At 45.1% G+C, this 20,039-nt stretch overlaps 2 protein-coding genes across 2 annotated transcripts in view; one reads left to right on the forward strand and one right to left on the reverse strand.

The window, feature by feature from the left end:
• Positions 1-2,082: 2,082 nt before the first annotated feature.
• Positions 2,083-8,421, forward strand: DDX20 (DEAD-box helicase 20). Its single transcript, XM_064471876.1, has 11 exons — positions 2,083-2,316; positions 2,399-2,493; positions 2,712-2,880; positions 3,302-3,416; positions 3,496-3,638; positions 4,022-4,160; positions 4,550-4,608; positions 5,302-5,384; positions 6,098-6,203; positions 6,290-6,391; positions 7,079-8,421. Exons 1-11 carry the CDS (start codon positions 2,121-2,123, stop codon positions 8,194-8,196), a joined length of 2,325 nt encoding a protein of 774 aa, XP_064327946.1. The 5' UTR covers positions 2,083-2,120; the 3' UTR covers positions 8,197-8,421.
• A 6,007-nt stretch (positions 8,422-14,428) lies between these two features.
• KCND3 (potassium voltage-gated channel subfamily D member 3) overlaps positions 14,429-20,039 on the reverse strand; it is a 122,657-nt gene continuing 117,046 nt past the window's right edge. The window contains exons 5-7 of the mRNA XM_064471877.1: positions 19,813-19,869; positions 18,605-18,852; positions 14,429-16,670 (exon numbers count right to left, since the gene is read on the reverse strand). Coding sequence (XP_064327947.1) covers positions 16,466-16,670; positions 18,605-18,852; positions 19,813-19,869 — 510 coding nt within the window. The 3' untranslated portion in view covers positions 14,429-16,465. The remainder of the gene's footprint in view (positions 16,671-18,604; positions 18,853-19,812; positions 19,870-20,039) is intronic.

Genomic DNA, 20,039 nt, shown 5'->3' on the forward strand with positions numbered 1-20,039 from the left:
ATGATTTAAAATAAGTGGTCTACAGAGGGTAGTAAGTAGAGCACATACAACAGATTAACACATTTGGTCTTTGCTGAAGTGAATGCTATAGTATTAATTTTCTGTAATACTCTGGCTTTAAAATCTTGTTTCTGTGTGCGGTACAGCTGCATCCCAGACTCATGGTGTTTAATGAGAAACTCATTTCTACTGTCAGGATGTAGAGGGGTCAGAACAAAATGTCCCCACTGATTTGGTACAATAGGATAGCTGAGAGATTTCTCTGCTTTCTCTCCAGACTAAGAGAGATATAGATGCTTTGGGCACTGACTGTCAGCAAGCTTGTTGATGCTCTTTTCCCCACATGATCAGTTTTGTTCTTCTCATACTCTTTTTGTCCTCCTCATCTTCTTTTGCAGCCTTCTCCATCATTCCTTTGTTGACCCTTCCTTTCCTCTTACGACTCCCTTTCCCTCTGCTCATTCCTCTCTTCTGACCGTCCCCTGGCCAGGGCTCGGCTGTCCCCCAGCATGCCTTCAGCCCAGCTTCTCTCCGAGGTTCACATTTATGCTCTAGTTAAATCCCTTGCTAGTGGGGCTTGTGCAAGGCCTGCAACTCTCACCAGCTCACTTCCACTCATGTAACGCAGAGGTTTTGTCCTCTGTGATATTTCTAAGTTTAAGTTTTTCAGCTGTTCATAAAACAAATGACCCAGGGATGCATGAAAGGCTGTTTAGCAGCAAAAGTTTATCTTTCTCCATCTAAACATCATCACTAGTTGCTTCCCTGTAGATAAGGGCACCTCGTGAGATACACAATGGGCAGTGACAGCCTCAGTTATTGGCAGAAACAGGAAATAATTGCTAGTGTTGGTAGAAAGAAAAACAAACCAAAAAACTGGCTGGATGGCCAAGCCCAGAGAGTTGTGGTGAATGGAGCTAAGTCCAGTTGGTGGCCAGACACAAGTGGTATTCCCCAGGTTCAGTCTTGGGGCCAGTCTTGTTTAATATCTTTATCAATGATCAGGATGAGGGGATCAAGTGCACCCTCAGTAAGTTTGCAGATGACATCAAACTGGGCAGGAGTGTCGATCTGCTCGAGGGCAGGAAGGCTCTGCAGAGGGGCCTTGACAGGCTGGATCAATGGGCCGAGGCCAATTGTACCAGGTTTAACAAGGCCAAGGGCCGGGTCCTGCCCCTGGGTCACACCAACCCCAGGCAGCGCCCCAGGCCTGGGGCAGAGGGGCTGGGAAGTGCCCGGCGGAGAAGGCCCTGGGGGTGCTGGCTGACAGCTGGCTGGGCATGAGCCAGCAGTGCCCGGGTGGCCAAGGGGGCCACCAGCCCCCGGGCTTGTGTCAGCACTGGGGTGGCCAGCAGGAGCCGGGCAGGGATGGGGCCCCTGTGCTCGGCCCTGGGGAGGCCCCACCTCGAGTGCTGGGCTCAGGTTTGGGCCCCTCGGGACAAGAAGGCCCTTGAGGGGCTGGAGCGTGTCCAGAGAAGGGCAGCGGGGCTGGGGCAGGGTCTGGAGCACAAGTGTGCTGGGGGGCGGCTGGGGGAGCTGGGGGGGTTTAGCCTGGAGAAGGGGGGGCTGAGGGGAGCCCTTCTCGCTCTCTGCAGCTGCCTGAGAGGGGCTGGAGTGAGGGGGGGGTCGGTCTCTGCTCCCAGGTCACCAGTGACAGGGCGAGAGGAAACGGCCTCAGCCTGCATCAGGGGAGGTTAGGTTGGAGATGAGGGAAAGTTTGTTCCCTGCCAGAGCGAGCGGTCAGGCATTGGCACAGGCTGCCCAGAGAGGTGGGGGAGTCACCATCCCTGGGGGTGTTCAAACACCGTGCAGACCTGGCACCTGGGGACACGGTTTAAGAGGCCTGGGGGTGTTGGGCTGGCGGTTGGACTTGGTGATCCGAGAGGTCTTTTCCACCATTACCGAGCCCACGTTGCTGTAACACAGCCCCGGGACGGGCTGAGGAGCTGCCGACCGTCCCTCAGGGCACCCGCCCCACCCGCCGCGCGCCCCAGCCAACCAATCGCCGCCCGCGGCGCCCCCTGGCGGCACGGCGCGCGCGGGGGTTCGACCAGGGCGCCTGCGCGGCGCGGGCTAAAGGCGCCTTTCTCGAGGCGCCGCCGTTCCCGCCCCTCATCAAGATGGCGGCGCCCGAGGAGGCGCCGGCGGCGCCTGCGGGACGGTTCCGAACGCGCGACGTGCTGGTGCCCGGCGGCCCCGCCGACTTCGGGTCGCTGCTGCTGTCGGCGCCGGTGCTGGCGGGGCTGGAGGCGGCTGGCTTCCACAGGCCGTCGCCGGTGCAGCTGAAGGCCATCCCGCTGGGGCGCTGCGGCCTGGGTGAGCGAGCGAGCGGGCGGGCCGGGTGGGGGGCCGGGGCCGCCCCGGGGCCTCGGGTGACCTTTGTAGTGGCTCTTTGCAGATCTCATCGTGCAGGCCAAGTCTGGCACTGGCAAAACCTGCGTGTTCTCCACCATCGCCCTGGACGCGGTGCTGCTGGAGAGTCCCGCCACGCAGGTGAGCCCCGGCCGCGGGCGGCTGCTGCTGCGCGCCGGCCCGCCTGCACCGCTACGGGGAGGGGGGGCTTTGGTTCGTGGGAGGGAGTCGCTCTTTTTCTTGGGGAAACGGCATTATCGCCTGTGAGACACAGTGTTTGAAATCATCACGGCTCGGTGCCGGGCTTTAACCTTCGGAACCGTTCTGCAGCTCTCACGTTCAACCCTTGGTCCTCACAGATTCTAATCCTGGCTCCCACACGAGAGATTGCTGTGCAGATTCACTCTGTAATCACAACTATTGGAATAAAAATGGAAGGCTTGGAATGCCACGTCTTTATTGGAGGGACTCCTCTGAACCAGGACAAAATCAGGCTAAAGAAGTGCCACATAGCGGTAGGCTCCCCAGGTATGGACATGCTTCACTGCGCTTCAGATGCTTGCCCAGAGTAGTTGTGGATGCCCCATCCCTGGAGGTGTTCCAGGCCCATTTGGATGGGTCTTTGAGCAACTTGGTCTAGTAGAAGGTGTCCCTACCCATGGCAGGGGGGTTGGACTACATGATCTTTAAGGCCCCTCCCAACCTAAACCATTCTGTGATACTTCACAGTACAATAGCTGGTGCTTTTGAAATCTGGGATCTTTTTTTAATAATAGGGGTAGTCTTAAAGGCCAGTGCCAGAGACATTTAGGCCAGGTATTTTTAGGGAGAGATTATTCTAAATATGCCCTTTTTAAGGCTTATTAAAATTACTTTTTTAAAATTAAAATTTCATCATTAGAACCTTTAATATTTTTCAAGTTCCTTTTACTTTCTTCTTCATATGTAGGTCGAATAAAACAGCTCATAGAGTTGGACTACTTGAATACAGCCAGTATCCGGCTTTTCATTCTTGATGAAGCAGACAAGCTTCTAGAAGAAGGCAGTTTTCAGGAACAAATCAAGTAAGAAAAACACTTCTCCTGCATTTATCAGTGGAATAGATACATATTTGTTAGTCACTTCCATTTCTTTATCTCACAGTTGGATATACTCTTCACTACCGGCCAATAAACAGATGCTTGCTGTTTCAGCTACTTATCCTGAATCATTAGCTAATGCTTTGACCAGGTACATGAGAGAGCCAACGTTTGTGAGGTTGAACCCTACTGATCCAAGTCTCATTGGTAAGGAGAAGTTTGTTTATAGTGATGTTGTTACCAATAGGTTAAGACGACCATGCTAAAACCAAAGTATGCATCTTTAAAATTTGTGGTGCTTCATAATTTCTCCCTGCAGGTGAGTTGGTTAGGTTACAAAGTATTTGTTTCTGGTATTTATGTATTTAAAACATCAGTGATGAACGCAACTTTGTTTTTTCAACCAGTTCCAAAAATATTTCAGGCTTTTAAGAAAAACTTGTCCTGCAGGTTCTTATTTGGCATATGCATGCTTGTTTAAATTGAAAGCCTTTGTTTTAGCTGCATTGACACATGCTGACAGCAGCATAGCACCGTGCGTGTTTTTGTGGAACCCCCTAATCTGACGGTATTTTTGGTTTCGTGCTCAGGGCTGAAGCAGTATTACAAAATTGTGAATTCCCATCCGCTTCCGCATAAAATATTTGAGGAGAAAACCCAGCACCTCCAGGAGCTATTCAGCAAGATTCCGTTTAATCAAGCCTTAGTCTTCTCAAATCTGCATAGCAGGTAAAATCTGTAAAAAGCATGTGCAGAAGCAGTGGTTGTAATGTCCGGTCATGGGTAAAATTACAGAGACCTTCTATAAGGTCTGAAAGCAGTATGCAAACTTCGGATCTGAAATACAGCCGGAGGAATGCAGTATGAAATACTGAAAATAAAGGAACGCTCTAGCGTACAGCGTACCTCATACGCTGTTTAGAGTGCAGTGAGGCCTGATGTCCTCTTGTCCTTTTGTCCTTTTCCATCTGTGACGGGGCTGTTCTAGACACAAGGGTGAAAGTGACAGTTTTAGAATGTTGTCCCTGGCTGTAAAGACTAGCCTGTTGCGAGGCAGTGCCCAGGGGTGGTTAGGGCTGCCGGTTTATTTACCGTTGTCGTTGTGTATATTCTGCCAGGGCTCAACATCTGGCTGAAATATTGACATCCAGAGGCTTTCCTGCTGAGTGCATTTCAGGTAAGTCCATTCAACACTTTCTGATTCTATTGAAGTTGTGCATAAATGTGACCTAAAATAGGAAAGTTAATCTTAAATCTTGGTTTGTGTGGCCTGTGGTTAAGTAACTGAGCATAGCATTTGAATCTTCATAGGTCTTTAGGACTTAATCAATGTAAAAAATAATCACTATTTAACTTTCCAGTTTTCACATTTGTTTGGGAGTCATTTTTATGAATGTCTAGATGAGTGCCTTGGCTTATTTGTCAAGAGAAAGTTTACTTAAGTTTGCAGGTTGAAGCAGTGTTTCTTTGGAATGTGGATGTTAGGTTTAAATCTTTTTTTTATTTCTAGTTTCTCTATTAAAAAAAAGCTGATAGCTGTTTAATAGAAGCCCTGAATTTTTACTTCAGCGGTGTTTTCCATGGCTTACATGTTTAAGTAAAACTCCTCTAAAGTCAGTGTTGTTCAGGTGGGTTAAATATCTGTCATTGGTTTTTCCTTAAAAAGAAGTAAAAGAATTTTTTTTAAAAATGGATTTCCTTATTTTCAAGTTTTTGTTTCTTCTTTTTCTCATTTGGAGCTGATTTTTGAGGAGGTTTCTGTCAACCTTATTTCTGGTCTCATCTGCAGTTGTACAAAGCAGTGTTTTCCAGAATTTGAGGGGCATAAAACTGAAGAATTTAATCTATTTCTAATTTTTTGTCTTTCTAGGCAGCATGAATCAAAATCAACGACTTGATGCTATGGCTAAATTAAAGCAATTCCACTGTAGAGTTCTGATTTCCACGGACTTGGTGAGTCAGTAGTTTATAGCATAAAACAAGTATTGGACATAAAGTTACTTCAGAGAATTAGGTTTGACCTGGAATTGAATAGGACATGAATGTACTGGAAAAATATGTGACTGAGCACTGTGTGCAACTTACTTTCACTGTGAAACTTAGAAATTGCCCCCTGTTCCTCATCTGGTTCAAAAATAACTTTTGATCTGTTACTTTGCAGAAGCTTATAGATATTTCAGAGCGGTAGATTGGTTCCTTTGGGTAGGAGCTATGGGAAGGAATAGCTTGCTCCTCTAGTACTGTATGCTCACAATAGGTACCTCCCAAGCAACGTTAGAGCAGTGGTTATGCTTGAGGCGCTCTCACCTTTTCTTGTGGTTGCTGAATTTTTCTCTTCAGTTGATTGTTTGAGGTCCTGCCATGAAAAGATGACTGCTGTTGGGTTGAATTTTTTGATGCTGGGGGGGGAAAAAACATGCTTGCTTGTATTTGATATGTAGAAGGCATAAGAAAAAATGATCCCCAATTGTCATGGTCACAATGCAACATGCCTGTTCTACATGTAACACTGTAAACTGGCTGGAAAATTGTAGGTGCTTTGTGGTGTATTGCAAAAACTTCAAGTTACAGTATGAGCAGTTACTCCCAAATGCGTTCTATTTATTTGAAGATCTCTTCAGCACATTCAGTGACCTATCCCCTTCTCTCCTTCTCGCTTTCTTAAGACATCTCGTGGAATTGATGCTGAAAAAGTGAACCTGGTAATCAACCTGGACGTCCCTGTAGACTGGGAAACGTACATGCATCGTATCGGCAGAGCTGGGCGCTTTGGTAAAAACAGTCCTGTGGATTTCCTGAGCGTGCGCGAGCTTCGCTGGCTCTGGTTGGGTAATTGCACTTTCTGTCGTGTATCACAGGAACTTTAGGCTTGTCCGTGACATACTGCTGCCGCGGAGAGGAAGAAAACACGATGATGAAAATTGCGCAGAAATGTAATCTTCAGCTTCTACCTCTACCAGGTATGCTCTGTCCTGTGAAAGCAGCTCTTCTGTTGGTTGTTTTCTGTTTATTCAAGCTTCAGACAAGTCCACAGGGAGCTGACGTGGATCTTCTCTGCTGGAGTTGCCTTCGTTTTGGTGCAGGGTTTCATAGTCCATGCTAACGACTAGTTGTGCAACTGCTGCAGTTGTGCAAAGCAATGGAAAATGAACTTAGCGCATGCCTATGGATAGGGAGAGGAACTCTGCATCCAGCTGTTGCTTAAACTACTATGTAACTACTTGAATTCCCAGAAATCTGGTACTAAGCCTTTCTCAGGCTGTAAGATACAGTACGAGAAGTAAGGAGGGAGTAATTGGAAGAGGAGATGATTTGCTACCCTTGTTTGCCAGAAGCTGTTGTGCTAGAAATGTAGCATTACCTTCTCACATAAGTTCTAATTTTCTATCTGGTTAAGTCGGGTGTGAAAAATGGGTGACAAGTAGTGCCATGCTGCTTGTCTTTATCAACTTCTTGATGCTTTCTGTGAGGAAAACATGCTGGCTATTTGAGCCCTTTCAGGAACTGAAGGGATCAGTTTGTAGCCCTAACTTAGCATGTCTTAACGTCTTATCTGCGATTTTGCAAAGCTTGACTTTAGTATGTGTTTGAGTTCTAGAGGGAAGGATGCACTTAATTGAGTGCCTGCTTGTTTCCCTTTTGTGCAGAGCCACTACCTCCTGGAATGATGGATCAGTTTGAAGATGGGGAGGTAGAAGTCAAGCCTGTTACATATACAGGTGCTTCAGTGAATTCGGAGACTGTGTGTCTTAGACCAGAGGAACCAGTACCGCAGCCTGTCCAAAGTAGTTTTTCAGGGGTACCTCAGCCTCTTTCTAATCTTCCAGGTGATAATTCTTCTGTAGAAAAGCCAAAAAAAGCTCTGAAGCCAAAGCAGATTAAAAAGTACTCAAATTCTGCAAGCAAATTCTCAAATTCTACAGAAAAAGGTAGCAGAAATGCCCAAGCTTCCAGTTACCCCACAGAACAGAGGACTCAAGTCAAAGCTGTCTCCAGAACGGATGGACAACGTAACACTCAGTCTCCAGATGAGGAGGCTTTAAAAAAAAATCTTCCCAGAATTCCGTGCTTATCTTCTTTCAAAAACCAACAGAACAATCCCTGGAACTTCTCAGAGTTTGTTGAAGACTATGAGTATTTCATTAAAGAAGGCTTGGAGAGAGAAGTTGAAATTTTAAGAAGCTACTCAGGCCCAGGAGAACAGCGTGAGCTCCCCAGAAATGGTGGTGTAGAGTGGAAGGAGGTGGAACATAATACAGAGGTGGTAGCAAATGGTGTTGTGTCTGGTGACAGTGATGGTTCATACAGTCCCAGAGCTTCCTCCAATAGCAGGGAAAATAACTCATGCTTTGAAGCATTTTCAGATACGCAGGAGAAGAACGCTGTTCCCACCACGCGTCAGGGTGGTGCAGGCTTCTGTCCTGCACCAGAGCAGCCTCAGGAGCTGTCCCAAGTCCCAAAGCAAAATCGAGTGAAAAAGAAAGTTCTGAAACAAAACGCTAGACAAAAGAAAAGCCATTACCATCAATTCCCTAGTCCTTCCACAAGAAAACCTGAAGATGACTGCTCCTGCAGCTCTTGGGATGATGGTGTTCCTTACGAGGCTTGGAGTTACAAAAACTACTGGAAATCTCATTATCGGGCATGGCAGAACTACTACGCTGCAGTGTGTCGCTACAGGCAAAGCTACAGACAGTTTAGCTGGATGAACGCCTATCACGTCAACTCGGTCTACCTTCAGGAGCTGCTGAAAAGTGGTGATTGATGTAATGATGCTGCTGTTAGGGACAGGCTGGTTGGTGCTGTGAATAGGTGTTACCTGGGGAAACATAACTGCTGGCCTACAAGGACACTGCCAAACGTGAACAGACATTGGTTAAGATGGAAGAAAAATGTTGTCTTTTTCATAAGTGGGCTGTGTCTAGGTAAATGTTTTACATGCATTCCAGTGATGGTGTTACAAGTTGTTAATAAAAGGAAATGAAAGACAGCTGAATGTTCAGTTGCGATCTTTACCTTCCAAAGTAAAAAAAAACAGGAAGATAAAAGGCAGCTAATTAATGTAAGAAATCTCAGTAAGGAGAAAACACCAGCCGACCCTAGTTTATTTGCTTGACTTACCTGCCTTGTGACTTCTGGGTGAAGGTGAATTCACTGTAAGGCTAAATAGTCTGTTTATAGTTGGAGATTACTCTGTTTTCCGTAATTCTCTTATTGAACACCAGACGCTGATTATGTATCAGTTAAGTGGCAGAGTGAAACCTGCATCTCAATGCCCGTATTGCTAATTTAAATACAGTTAATTAACATTGTATAAATAACACTTCTATAGCTAGGTGTATGGCAAGCTGTGCATAGAGGGTGGTTTAATTATGTAGAATGTGCAGCAATCGTAATTGGTCTGTCCCTCTGGGTGCAGCGATGTCAGACTTGCCACACTTACAGGAAGGCTTTAATTAGAAATGAAATTACCTATTAGTACTAAAACTAACTGGTGGTTCCTGTTTGGCCTGCCCTGACCTGTGTGTAGCTGTCTTGAAGCAGGAACAGGTGAGAGCACTGGCTGGCTGAGGGTATTGACCCGAGGCTGCCTCTGTGCTGGTTTTGAACTTCTGCCTTTAGTACGTGTGGGATCACAGAGGCCAGTTACTTCAGCTAGTTTCTTTGATTTCTCAAAGTTCACCACAGCAGATATAGTCTGTTGTGGTGGTTTTTTTGGTGGGGTTTTTTGTTTGGTGTGTTTGGTTTTTTTTTCTTGAGCAGAGTAAAGCTGGAATTTTCTCAGTAAAAGCACTGCTGCTACCTGCTGTGAACTGTACTTCAAGGAGACTTCTGTAACTCGGTGAAATGGATGTCTTCAGGGACGCTTGATTGCTCACCCCCAGCAACTTCCAAATTCATTTGGAGAAATACAGTATGTTTTCACTCAGCCTACATAAATCACTTGCTGCCTGAGCGTCCCTAGTGTTCGCGCAAAGTTCCCAGTGCGAATCCCGTGGTGTCCCTGGCAGCGCTGTTGACCTTTCTGTGTAGCGGTGGGTCTAAACTCCACGCCATGCAACTCAGACTCTGCTCGCTGTAGAAGAGAACTGTACGATTGATGTAGCTCGTGAGCGGCATAGAAACGTAGCGCAAGGTGGGCATCAAGGCCGCCGTCCCACCGCGGGTGGGTGCGAGGTTTTCCTGTCAGCTGGGGCAGTGGTGGCCCCTAGTGGGTGTCGGCCTTGACTGCAGGAGAGAAAAGTGGTCTGTAAGCTGTTCTGTTCGCCTCTAGCTCGGTGGGTGTTACTAGTCACCGAGCAAGTAATTTTAATTTCTGCTTAAAGGATTTTTAAAATTTTAAATAGTGCCTCTAAGTGGCGCTTTTTGATCTGGTCAAGATGAGATCAGCTCTACTTGTTTTGCGGTTGAAGCACGCTGACCGTATGCAATATAGAAGGCAAGGCTTTGGCCTAAGGGGAATTGTCAAGGTGAGATTGCCTTTTAAAAGAAAGGCATAAGATGGGCTCTTAAATATAATAAATACCTCGTTAGGAGAAGTGTGTTTCCCTCTGTACTTTTTTCTTCCCTCAGTGTCACAAATGACCCCAGGGAGGGGCTCTCCTAGGTTTTGTCTGCATGGTTTGAAAAGGCCAAGACGATATGATTTTGTTTCCAAGATTAGTTTTGCTGCAACTCTTCATGTTCAGAAGGAGGATGCTGTAAGAGGTGCACTTAGGTATCTGTGTTATTGCTCTCCTATAATGTCTCAGTCATCTTGCTGTTTTCATTAATGGGTGCCTAAGTAAGAGTTATTAGTATTAAAATGCAACTCGAGTGGCTTAGGCCAACACCCAAAGTCCTCCAAAAGAACCTCCCAGAACTTTTTTAGAAGAAATCTACAGCATCATGTTGGTATTTATGGCACATACTCTGTTTAATCCAGATTGGATACATCAGGTACAGCAGTGGCACAAGACTCAATACTGTAAATGATATACAAGTTTCAACATATGCACTACAATTCCAAAAGAAGACAACAGGAAACTTGGTTCTTCTAGAAAGTTGGTCTCAAATGAAGCTACCTGCAGTTGTATACAGTACATTTTGTATCTGTCCTCTGATGTTCATAAGCAAAGCCCATTTATAGTACGAAAATAGAAAATAATACGGTTGAGAGCTGCTCATAACATAAAACTCCTAAAGAAAACACCATTGCATTGGAATGCCTTACTGATTTATCAAAAATATACCATCGCACGCGGGTTGTAAGATACTTCGTTGGTCCGAGGAGCCGGCGGGAGCTCCCAATCCTAGTTGCAACAGAATGGAGAAGAGCATTCGGTATGATGGTTAACGTCTCACCCAGACAGCTGTGTGGCTTCTGTGACTAGCACTAGTTTAAATCAAAATGAAAAGAAACACGTGCACACATATACACACAAAGTAACAGACTCTTGACTGAGAACAAAACTCAAGAAGGAATTTTCACAAGCTCTTTGTCACCTGGTCTTTTGACTGATCCACCTGAAGCTTTTCTGGCACGGTTTTGGCATTCTGAGCCTACGTAGCGGTACTTTTCTGGTACGCTTTCTCAAGAGTTCTCTGTGGTGTTTGTGGGTGTTCATGAATTGAGCCTCACTTATTGAAAGAGGAGGTATTGAATCCTATACAGCTTGAATAATTGGCAAAGAGAGGTGAAATGACTTCTTCGAGGTCACTTAGTGATTTGTCGAGACAGTCAGGAGTAGAACACAGGTTCCTGATGCTCGCGCTCCTAGCTCTAATCAATGTGCCTTCGTTTGCTTCTACAGTTTTTAGATAAAACCGCTATGGAGAGGGTTTATGGCATCGTTAAATGTAAAGCCTAAAAACTTGAGCTCTGAAGTCATGTATCTAGTGCAGTTGCTCAAGTGTTGGAAAAAAATGATTTAAAAAAAAAAATCAATTAAGATCTATTTGGTAAATTATGTGGAAAAGGGGTATTATTCACCTAATTTAAAAAGCAGAATAAAGCCCTCAGTTCAAAGCTGCTGATGTTCACAAGCCATCCGTGAATGCTGACTTTGTAACTCTGCCCTAGTCTGACATAGAGAAAATATTACAGGATCCAAGGGATGTTTGCACCCCGAAATTAAATATGATTTTTAATATACTGATTTTGCTCTATAATACATGTAAGATACAATACGTTTACAACCTTTTTCCTTAAAAAAAGCAAAATATTTGCAGAAACATTGCTTTCTTTTGCTGGTATTAATCTGATTTTCATGCATGCCCCTTAAGCTATCTAAACTAGAACGATAAGGGCTGGTTTGCAGTACTAGTACATTATCAACTGTTTGAGGTTAAACAAGTAGCATTGATTCAAATTTAGTATTTTTGGCAACCGTAAAGGATGTGTTTTGAATTGCCCGTTAACTTCGTTCCACACAAAAGCCATGCCTGTTACATAGTTTACCGTTTCCCTGGTTCATTTTTAACAACGAAAATTATTTAATGGACAAAAGTAGACTCTGGGATAAGAATTTTTTTATTCTTCCTATGCTTGTAGGCAGCTAACTTGCAATGTGGAAAGGAGAGTAATTTAACATGATGTGAGGGACTATGATGGCAGCAGGAGGGGAAAAACTAAGGAAAGAATGATGGCTGAACAGCAGGGGCAAAATCCGTGACACTGAGGTCTCCTAGGCTGGAGTAAGCTCTCCAGGGAGGCGGTGGGTGCCCCTTCCTCCCAGGGTTTTAAATCTCGTCTAGAGAAAGCAATGCAATATGTGCAGTGAAGGCTTCTGCGCTAGCAGAGGATGGGTTACATTTTTCAATTCTTTAATTTGTACGCACCAAGATGTGTTATCTGTGGCCTCTTCATGGGTGCCCTTAAGAGTTCTGAGTAAAAGGTGGATTTTAGAAAGAGTAGATGGAAGTCAAAGCCTAGGTGTGAAAGGTGTTTCTCATCATTCTTTGCCAACTGTGTGTGATTTCTTCTATTAGCAGCCCAATGCCAGGTGAGAAGCGAGTGAATCTAGTAATAGAATATGCTGAAAATCTGTGAAAATAGTTTTCCCTCAGAAAAGGCTTTAGAAAGGAAACAAAATGCTCAGAAAAAGGTGTTGCTCCTTTGATATTTTTAATATTGCTTTACGAAAGACTGAAAAAATAATCCCCTTCCACTTTTTTTTTGTACAATCAATTTTTTCTTTTTTTAATGAACATTTCTAAAACTGTAAAAAGTTGTAAGGGTTTAGGGGGATGGGGAAGGCTTTTGAATTCAACTGCCGACATACTAGTGACATTTTGGCGAGCAGTCTTGCTAACCAGGCTGTTTTGTGCTACCTGCCTTTCAGAAAGGTATCAGGACTAGAACCTACCTATGTTTCTGGATGCTTCGCCTCCCGGAGGTGGTCCATACCTGAAGCAGCCCCCTTCCATGTGCATCAGGAATGACCAGGATTGCAGAGGTACGTGCTGGTTTTTGTCTCCGTATCGATGTGTGTGTATGGCCCTGGGCGTGCATGGCAGTGGGGAAGGGGAGAGGGATGCTGGTGAGACAGGGCAGTGCTGGGGGCAGCTGGAGAGAGTGGTCCAAATCCGTCAGTTAAAGTTCTGGCCTAGGGATTTTCAGGATTGACTTGGCCTTGTCTCAGCAGCGGTTTGTAAGTTGCTATTTAAAGATTATAAAGAGCCTTGCTGTTCAGTAAAGCTAACTGCCTCCCTTTATTGTAGAAATAAGTGGCTGTAGTGCAGTTCCCATGCTCTTCTGTGCAAATGCTTTCCCTCCTCCCCTGCGTTTCATTTGAGGGATGCTATGTTATGTCCTGCCAGCCACTGACACGATGGCAATAAAGCCCTGTCTTCGCTGTTCCAATGAATGCACGGTACTCTCGTAACGAGGATGTAGCTGTGTTGGGCAATCCAGGGAGGTTTTGTACAAGCATATTTTCAAGTGCTTTCGGAAGCATTAGTCTACTTCAAATCAGCGTATAAAGGGAGCCGATGCCTCCATTAAAAATATTTTTAGCCCTGTTCCTCTAGGCTCAGACTTCCTTAATTTTGTTTGTCTTTATCCTCTGAAAGTCTGTGCTGAGGTACTGACTGCATGGGGCAGCACCTGCTAAGTTAATGGTAGAAGAGGCGAGCCACGTATTTTTGAGCAAGGATAACAAAGATTCCTCTTCTGTGCAAGAGAACAAAGGCCATGTCTGCCTTGACAATCTGAGCCCGAGCAGCCAGCCAGAAACCCCGAGGGCTGGCTTTCTTCCTTCCCCGCCCCTCCCCGTCCCCCTAAAAATGTTGATTTTTCTTTTTTCCAAAAAGCATTTTGATTGGTAGCAATTAAATGCACCAATAGTGCTTTCGACAAGGGCTGCCCTGATTGCTATTTACAGATAAAGAAATGGGTGCAGAGAGGTGAAGTGGCTTGTTTACCCCTCCACAGTAAATCAGGAATAAGAAAGGCAGCACCGAGAATCCACGTCGAGTCCCTGACTCTCTGTAATCGTTTACTTCTGCGCATTGGAAGGAACACTGTACCCTGTCAGCACGGTAGCATTTAACCCTCGTCCTGTGCCAGTGTAAATGGGGTTGCGAGGTGGTAGGTGGGTGAGAGCAAGGCCTCTGATCTACAAGGGTGGGGGTGTTCAGACAGGGAGCAGATGATGGCAAATAATGAAATTAAAGCAAAGGAAAGATTAAATTAAAACATCAAGAAAAACTCAATAATGGTAAGATTAACTGCAGTGTAGCCTCCTACAGGAAGCAGCAAAGGCAGAGCGTTTTAATCACTTAAAACAGGACTAAACATCGCTTTGGGTAACGTATTACAGCACTGGAATAAATGACTATAAGCTGGTGCAGCTACTGAAGGCTTAGCCGTAGCCCTAATATTCCTAGAATGTCGTAGGTTTCTAAGGAGGGTATTGAGTTAATGCATCAGCCGCCTGAGTCCACTCTATAGGCTAATAGGTTAGGAGTGGTAACAAAGCAGATTGCTAGCTCGTATGTTTAAGTCAGCATGTAGGTCTATTTATCTATCTATACATGTATGTGTCTGTATTTATTTATATGTGTATGCGTGTATATGCGTATATAAATAGTACATCAGGATAGGTTATGACAGATGTTAAAAAAGTCATCCCTTTGCTGAATCAGCCTCAAACATGCTTTGAGTGGTTCTTTTAACTCTAATGTTGGTAGAATCACTGTTCAGAAACAGGACATGGGAAATGTTTCCTTGTTATCTACAAGCTGTTGGGGGCTGGGGGCCTCACCATTCGCAGGTGAGCGTAGGGCCTTGAGAGGGCCTTTGTGCATGATGACAGTAATTATCCAAACAGTGTACGACAGGTGAAAAGGTGGGTGACGTTGTTCCTCGCTCTGCCCTTCGTGGATCACGCCTGTTATGAAAAGGCGACTTGAGAAGGGCAGAATGGAAGAAAAAAGTGACTCCTCTTAGTGAGGGGGGAAATCTGTTATGTTTCAGGACCATGTATTTCCTTACAATAAATCATTCCCAGAAAGATCTCAGAAAGAGGTGCTGGGACCAACAACAGCTTAGTGAGAAGTAGTTGCTTCCTGGCAGTACCACACAGTGTTACTTCAGTTTTTGGTTGACGAGAAGTACGTGACTTTTCCCAAACTAAGTGTAGAACTGCAAAAAGAAAATGCTGTCTGTAACACACTATGAAATGCTTTCCAGCCTCCAGTACTGCTCCCCTTTCTCAAGTGGATGCATGCTGTAGATCCTGTGCTGGGACTGGAGAACTAAAACTGCTAACCTAGCCTGCCCTCAAAACCAGTGCAACCCAGAAGCCATTGATGCGACAACTGGAGCCCTAAGACTGTGAAAAAGCCAAATACCTCTCTGTCCATGCAAGATATTTGGCTCTGGGGTTCATTATTATCAAGTATAGATCCAGACGTTATTTGGCTACTATTTACAATGGGTTGTATGTCCAGTGCTAGCAAAGAAATTTATATATAGAAACAAAAACAAGAAAGCATGGGCATACGTTACAAGAAACCTCTGTTAGACTTAGGAACGCTTGATGCAGTTGAGTTCAGTGCTTTCTCTTCTTTGCCATTTGTGTGTACAGTATTAAAAAAGAATCCTACCTTATATTTTTTTCCTTTTTAAAAATACAGAACCGGTAGTCTAGTCACACTCTTACAAGTAAGTGATAACAAAAATAGAAAGCAGATATCCATGTGGGACTAAAACTCTACTAAAGCCTGTCTTTTTTTTTTCCACAAATATGTTTTCACAGACAATAATTAGCAGACAAACACACTGTTTGCAATTGCACTGTATTGACTTAAAATGCGGATACAAAATTGTCTAAATAAAGAATGCCATCCAGGGTGAAGTAGGTGTGTGTGTGTGTGCGCGCGTGTGCACATGTGTGTGCTGACACATGCTTGGATTTTCCTGCTGTGCACCCAATGATGGAAACGTGCTCTGCTCTTTGTAATTCAGCGGGGCTCACGTGGTTCTGCTGCACACTCGCACGCACACACACAGGAATGGAAATAGATTTCTGTGACAGGTGGCTTCTTTGTCTAAATCTTTTCCTATAAAAGAAAAAAAATGTGAAATTTTGGTTGGTTTAAAGGTTCTGCTCCATGAAGAAAAAAAATTCACAAAATCCATTGTTTTTCACCTTTTCAGTCATTTCCTCATGAATAAATATTATCCATTAAAAACCTTTAAAAAGGTGCTGCGATACACAGTGTTATATTTCCTTTATTGACTCTCTTGTTGCCATGATGATTCTTTCCCTCCAGCCTCCGCAGGTGATTTTTGCCCTGTACCATGGCACAACACGCCCTCCGTGCAGGTTTTTCCTTTAACCAGCCTCTTCCTCCCTCTCCTAATCCTCCCTCAGTCCACAGCTTGAATGTGAGTCTGAAGAAAGCTGCCTCGTTAGGTCTCCATTGCGAATTCGATGACAAAATGTCAGGTTGGTCCATCCAGGCACAATTTGCAGCAAGAAAGGAACATGGAGGTGTGGAGGGAGAGGGGCACTGGTCTTCTAGCCTCCTTCTGTGCATGAGACGTCTTACAAGGCAGAGACCTTGACTATGTTGCTTGTGGTGGTGGTGGAAATGTTCGTGGAGTGGCTGGGGCTGCTGGGCGGAGGCCGACTCTCGCCTTCTGGCGTGAGTGCCGGCGGCGTGGGGATGCTGATGATGGCTGTCGTTATCTGGGCAGTTTTGCAGTTCGGTCTCAGCCCATCATCTGATTTCATGTTGAGACTGGAACGACTAGAAAACAGATTTAGTGTTTGGCTTTTTTTTTTTTTTTTAAAAAAACCCAGACAGTAGAAAGGATGGGAATGGTGGTTGTTCTTACTCAGTATCGTATTCCTCTGAACTAAGGGCACCGAAATATTCATAAGACTCCACTTAAATGTCCCCCCCGAGTTCCTGCAAGGCATAATTTGTTTCTACCCAGATTACACTAAGCTTTTTTGATATTCTCCCTGATGAGGATACAGCTTTTCACAGGGCAAATCATTCTGTTTCCATTTCATTCTTGCGTAATTCTAGTTTAATTAAAAGGACACGTAAATATACTGTCCCGTGTGCTGTATCTTTTCAGAACACAGGTAGTTCTTTCTGAGAAAGGGTTGTTGTCTTCCTTGCATTTCAAATGCCTCTTTCAAATTCACTGCCCCTTGATCTTCTCTATTTTTTCATCTCTCTGCAGTAGTTTCAAGGATCTGGCAGCTGGGAGCATTCTTATTAGATCTGCATCAATTGCATCCTATAATTAATTACAGAGGGAAAATGATAGGTTGATTTCTGCGCATCTGCACAGCTACAGGAGTCTGCTATTACCAGCCCAACATGTTCATTTTAAACACAAGGCCTGTCCTTTTAAAATTTAAAGCTCCCAGTTGGGAAGCTATTGCTGCTGTTATCTCAGAGTGACTCACCAAGAGGATGTTTCTTGATCTCAAGCATCCCAAGAACACGGCAGAACCCATTCTGCTCCCCGGTTGCCTCAGTCACAAGCTGAGAGTGGGGCACTCTTAGGGACTGGGTAACCAGTGGTAACCAGTACACCCAGTGAGTTGCATTCCACATGAAAAACACCTTAAAAGCTTTTTTCCTCTCCCCATCATTACACAGCTGGGTAAGCGAGTGAAATAGCAAACAATGTTGACATTTCAAATATCACTGGCATCTGGCTCAGCACGCACTGCAACAGGCAGAATAGTTGACAATCCCCCGAATTACTCTTTCAGGTGCTGGTTTAAAGTATTGTCATCTTGAAACTGCAACAGCCAGAGACTTATTTTGTGCTTATTCATTCATAATTCATTCTCGGAAATGCCCTTCTGACTTCACCCTGGTACAAAGTAATTGCCTGCTGCCCTAAAGGCAGCTTTGTTTCAGTTTCTACATCCCTTCGATAGGAGTGGGGAGAAGAAGAATGGTAATTTCAAAATCTGCCCAGTGCACAAGAAGCTTAATAGGCTGAGGGGGGGCGGTTAGAGAGTAATTTAATATTTGCAAGACAGATATAGTGAAGAAATTTTTTCAGCAAGTTAGGTATAAAATTAAACTTTCAAAATTTTCTATTAAGAGACACTCCGTCACCTGTGTCACCAATAGCTTTTTGGGTGAGAGCTGCTAAGACACCATTGTGAAATTCCTCCTTATTTGTTTCCCAGCGATTGATGCTGACGGCTGCCATCTAGACTTCTGGACGATGCAGATCAGTGAAGTGAGCATCCCTGGTGGACCGTGTCAGGGTGTACAGCTCTAACAGGGTTTGCTGACAAGACACTGATTAGCCAGTTATCTCTGCCTTTTCCCAGTACGGGCTTGGAAGTACTGGGCTATCTGGGAGATGGGCTGTGGAGTGGTCCTGTGCCCACTGTGGTGAGTGGCTGGGAACTGCTGGCTCCTGCCTTTGTGATTAGCACTTCACAGGCAGGTTTCAGCTGGGATTCATTCTTCCATGTCCACTCTGGCCAGAGAAGAGCTACACTAGAGCCTAGCTTTGACCTGGTTCTTCCCAGAACAGCTAGGAGCCACTTTCCTTGTCATTAGGAGGAGGGAAACAAAGATGCTCCCAGCACTAGACCCTTCTCCCTGGCTGGAGAACAGGCCTGCGAGATCGTTCAGTTGGATAATGCACTTCAGAGGTTCGCATGCAGTAGTCAGCAGCAAGAGCCTACTTACTGTACCTTGTTGTAAGCGAGGGCTGCTCACTGCACTGGATGTGGATGGTGCTGAGCTCCTGCATACTCCGGAGGCGAGTGGCTGGCACACTGGAGTTGGGAAGGTGGGTGGTCTTCTTGTTACGGCGAGAACAGCAGGAGGTGGTCAGTCCATGGTGACTTGACAAGGAGGGGCTCCGAGAGGAAGGGTAGTTTTGCATTGAGCTCTCCATGCAGTTCTGCTCGAACAGTTGCTCATCTATGAACTCGTGGTTCTGGCAGGGGAAAGAAAGGTGGCATTACTCTCTGGTGACACCGACAGCTTTGGCCCAACAGCAGTCTGTTTTCAATGGCATCTTTTGCTAGGTTGGTGGGATGCGTCAGCCCCTCGTCTATGTAAGATGCTCTCTACCTCTGAAAATATTTGCACTAGGCAGATCTTTAAAAGAAATTACTCTGCCCTTCCACTTGCTGCAACCAAGAGAAGAATTTGCTTTCCTTCATCAGTAGGGGAATAAGGGAAGCTGTTGCAGTGACTAAAGCATGATAGTCTATTGATGCTGCTTTGCTTATGTGGTCTGAGATGGTTAATATATTGAGTTCAAATTTCCTTTTCATTTTTGTGTCTGAGTTCCAGAAGTGGCGTCAAAAAGTCTGCAATGCCATATGGTTAGGAAAACCAAAAGGACATTTACGCTCCTCTTCCTTTGTCTCTGGGGACAGGATTGTGTTGTATGTGGATGACCATCATGACATGCAGCTTAACTGCAGGATATTGCTTGTATTGGCTGTTGGGTGCAAAGCACACCCGCAGTTCACTGGGTGCCATTAGCTGGGTGGAGATAAATGTGGCAGGTGAGAGCGGGAGGTGTATAGGGGAAGGAAATTCAGAAAGCTGAATCTGTAAAGAATTTTTGTGCTAAGGAACAAGAAATCCTGAAAGAAAGAACTCTTAAGTGCATATCTCAACACCCAAGTAGTTCTAGTAGAAGTACTTTATCCGGTCCCTGTCAGCATCAGAAAGGATGGGAAACAAAAGCAGTCATGGTGAAGGCAGCCATTGGTTTGCATTGGAACAATGACAACTCTCACAGGAAACAAGAGCACTGGATAGCCAAAAAGAGCCACGTGCACAAACTCCCAAGGACAAGACCAGGAACGAGAAAGGAAGCGAACACTCTGCAGACACGTCACAGAGACCATAGAGAAAACAGATTGAATTAAAAAGGAAATACCTTGATGGTGGAAGTTCGTACAGATAACAGGGGATCATCCACAAGATAGGACAATCCCTACGGGACAACATGCCAACAAAAGATAAAAACACAATTGATTGTCCATTCCGGCACTCAGAATTTAGTCCCAGCATTGCATCTATTGCCTCAGCGTTCCAGCCGGCTCACTCAAGTTTGAATGGGCAACCGGACCTTCTCTACCCAAACCTTGCCTGAATCAGACCCTT

Source organism: Phalacrocorax carbo, chromosome 23 (genome assembly GCF_963921805.1).
Source record: "Phalacrocorax carbo chromosome 23, bPhaCar2.1, whole genome shotgun sequence".
Classification (NCBI taxonomy): Eukaryota; Metazoa; Chordata; class Aves; order Suliformes; family Phalacrocoracidae; genus Phalacrocorax; species Phalacrocorax carbo.

Coding starts and splice junctions, on each gene's coding strand:
- DDX20 (XM_064471876.1), top strand. CDS start 2,121: ATGGCGGCGCCCGAGGAGGCGCCGGCGGCGCCTGCGGGACGGTTCCGA. Junction 2,317..2,398: donor GCTGGGGCGCTGCGGCCTGG/GTGAGCGAGCGA, acceptor GGCTCTTTGCAG/ATCTCATCGTGCAGGCCAAG. Junction 2,494..2,711: donor TGGAGAGTCCCGCCACGCAG/GTGAGCCCCGGC, acceptor TGGTCCTCACAG/ATTCTAATCCTGGCTCCCAC.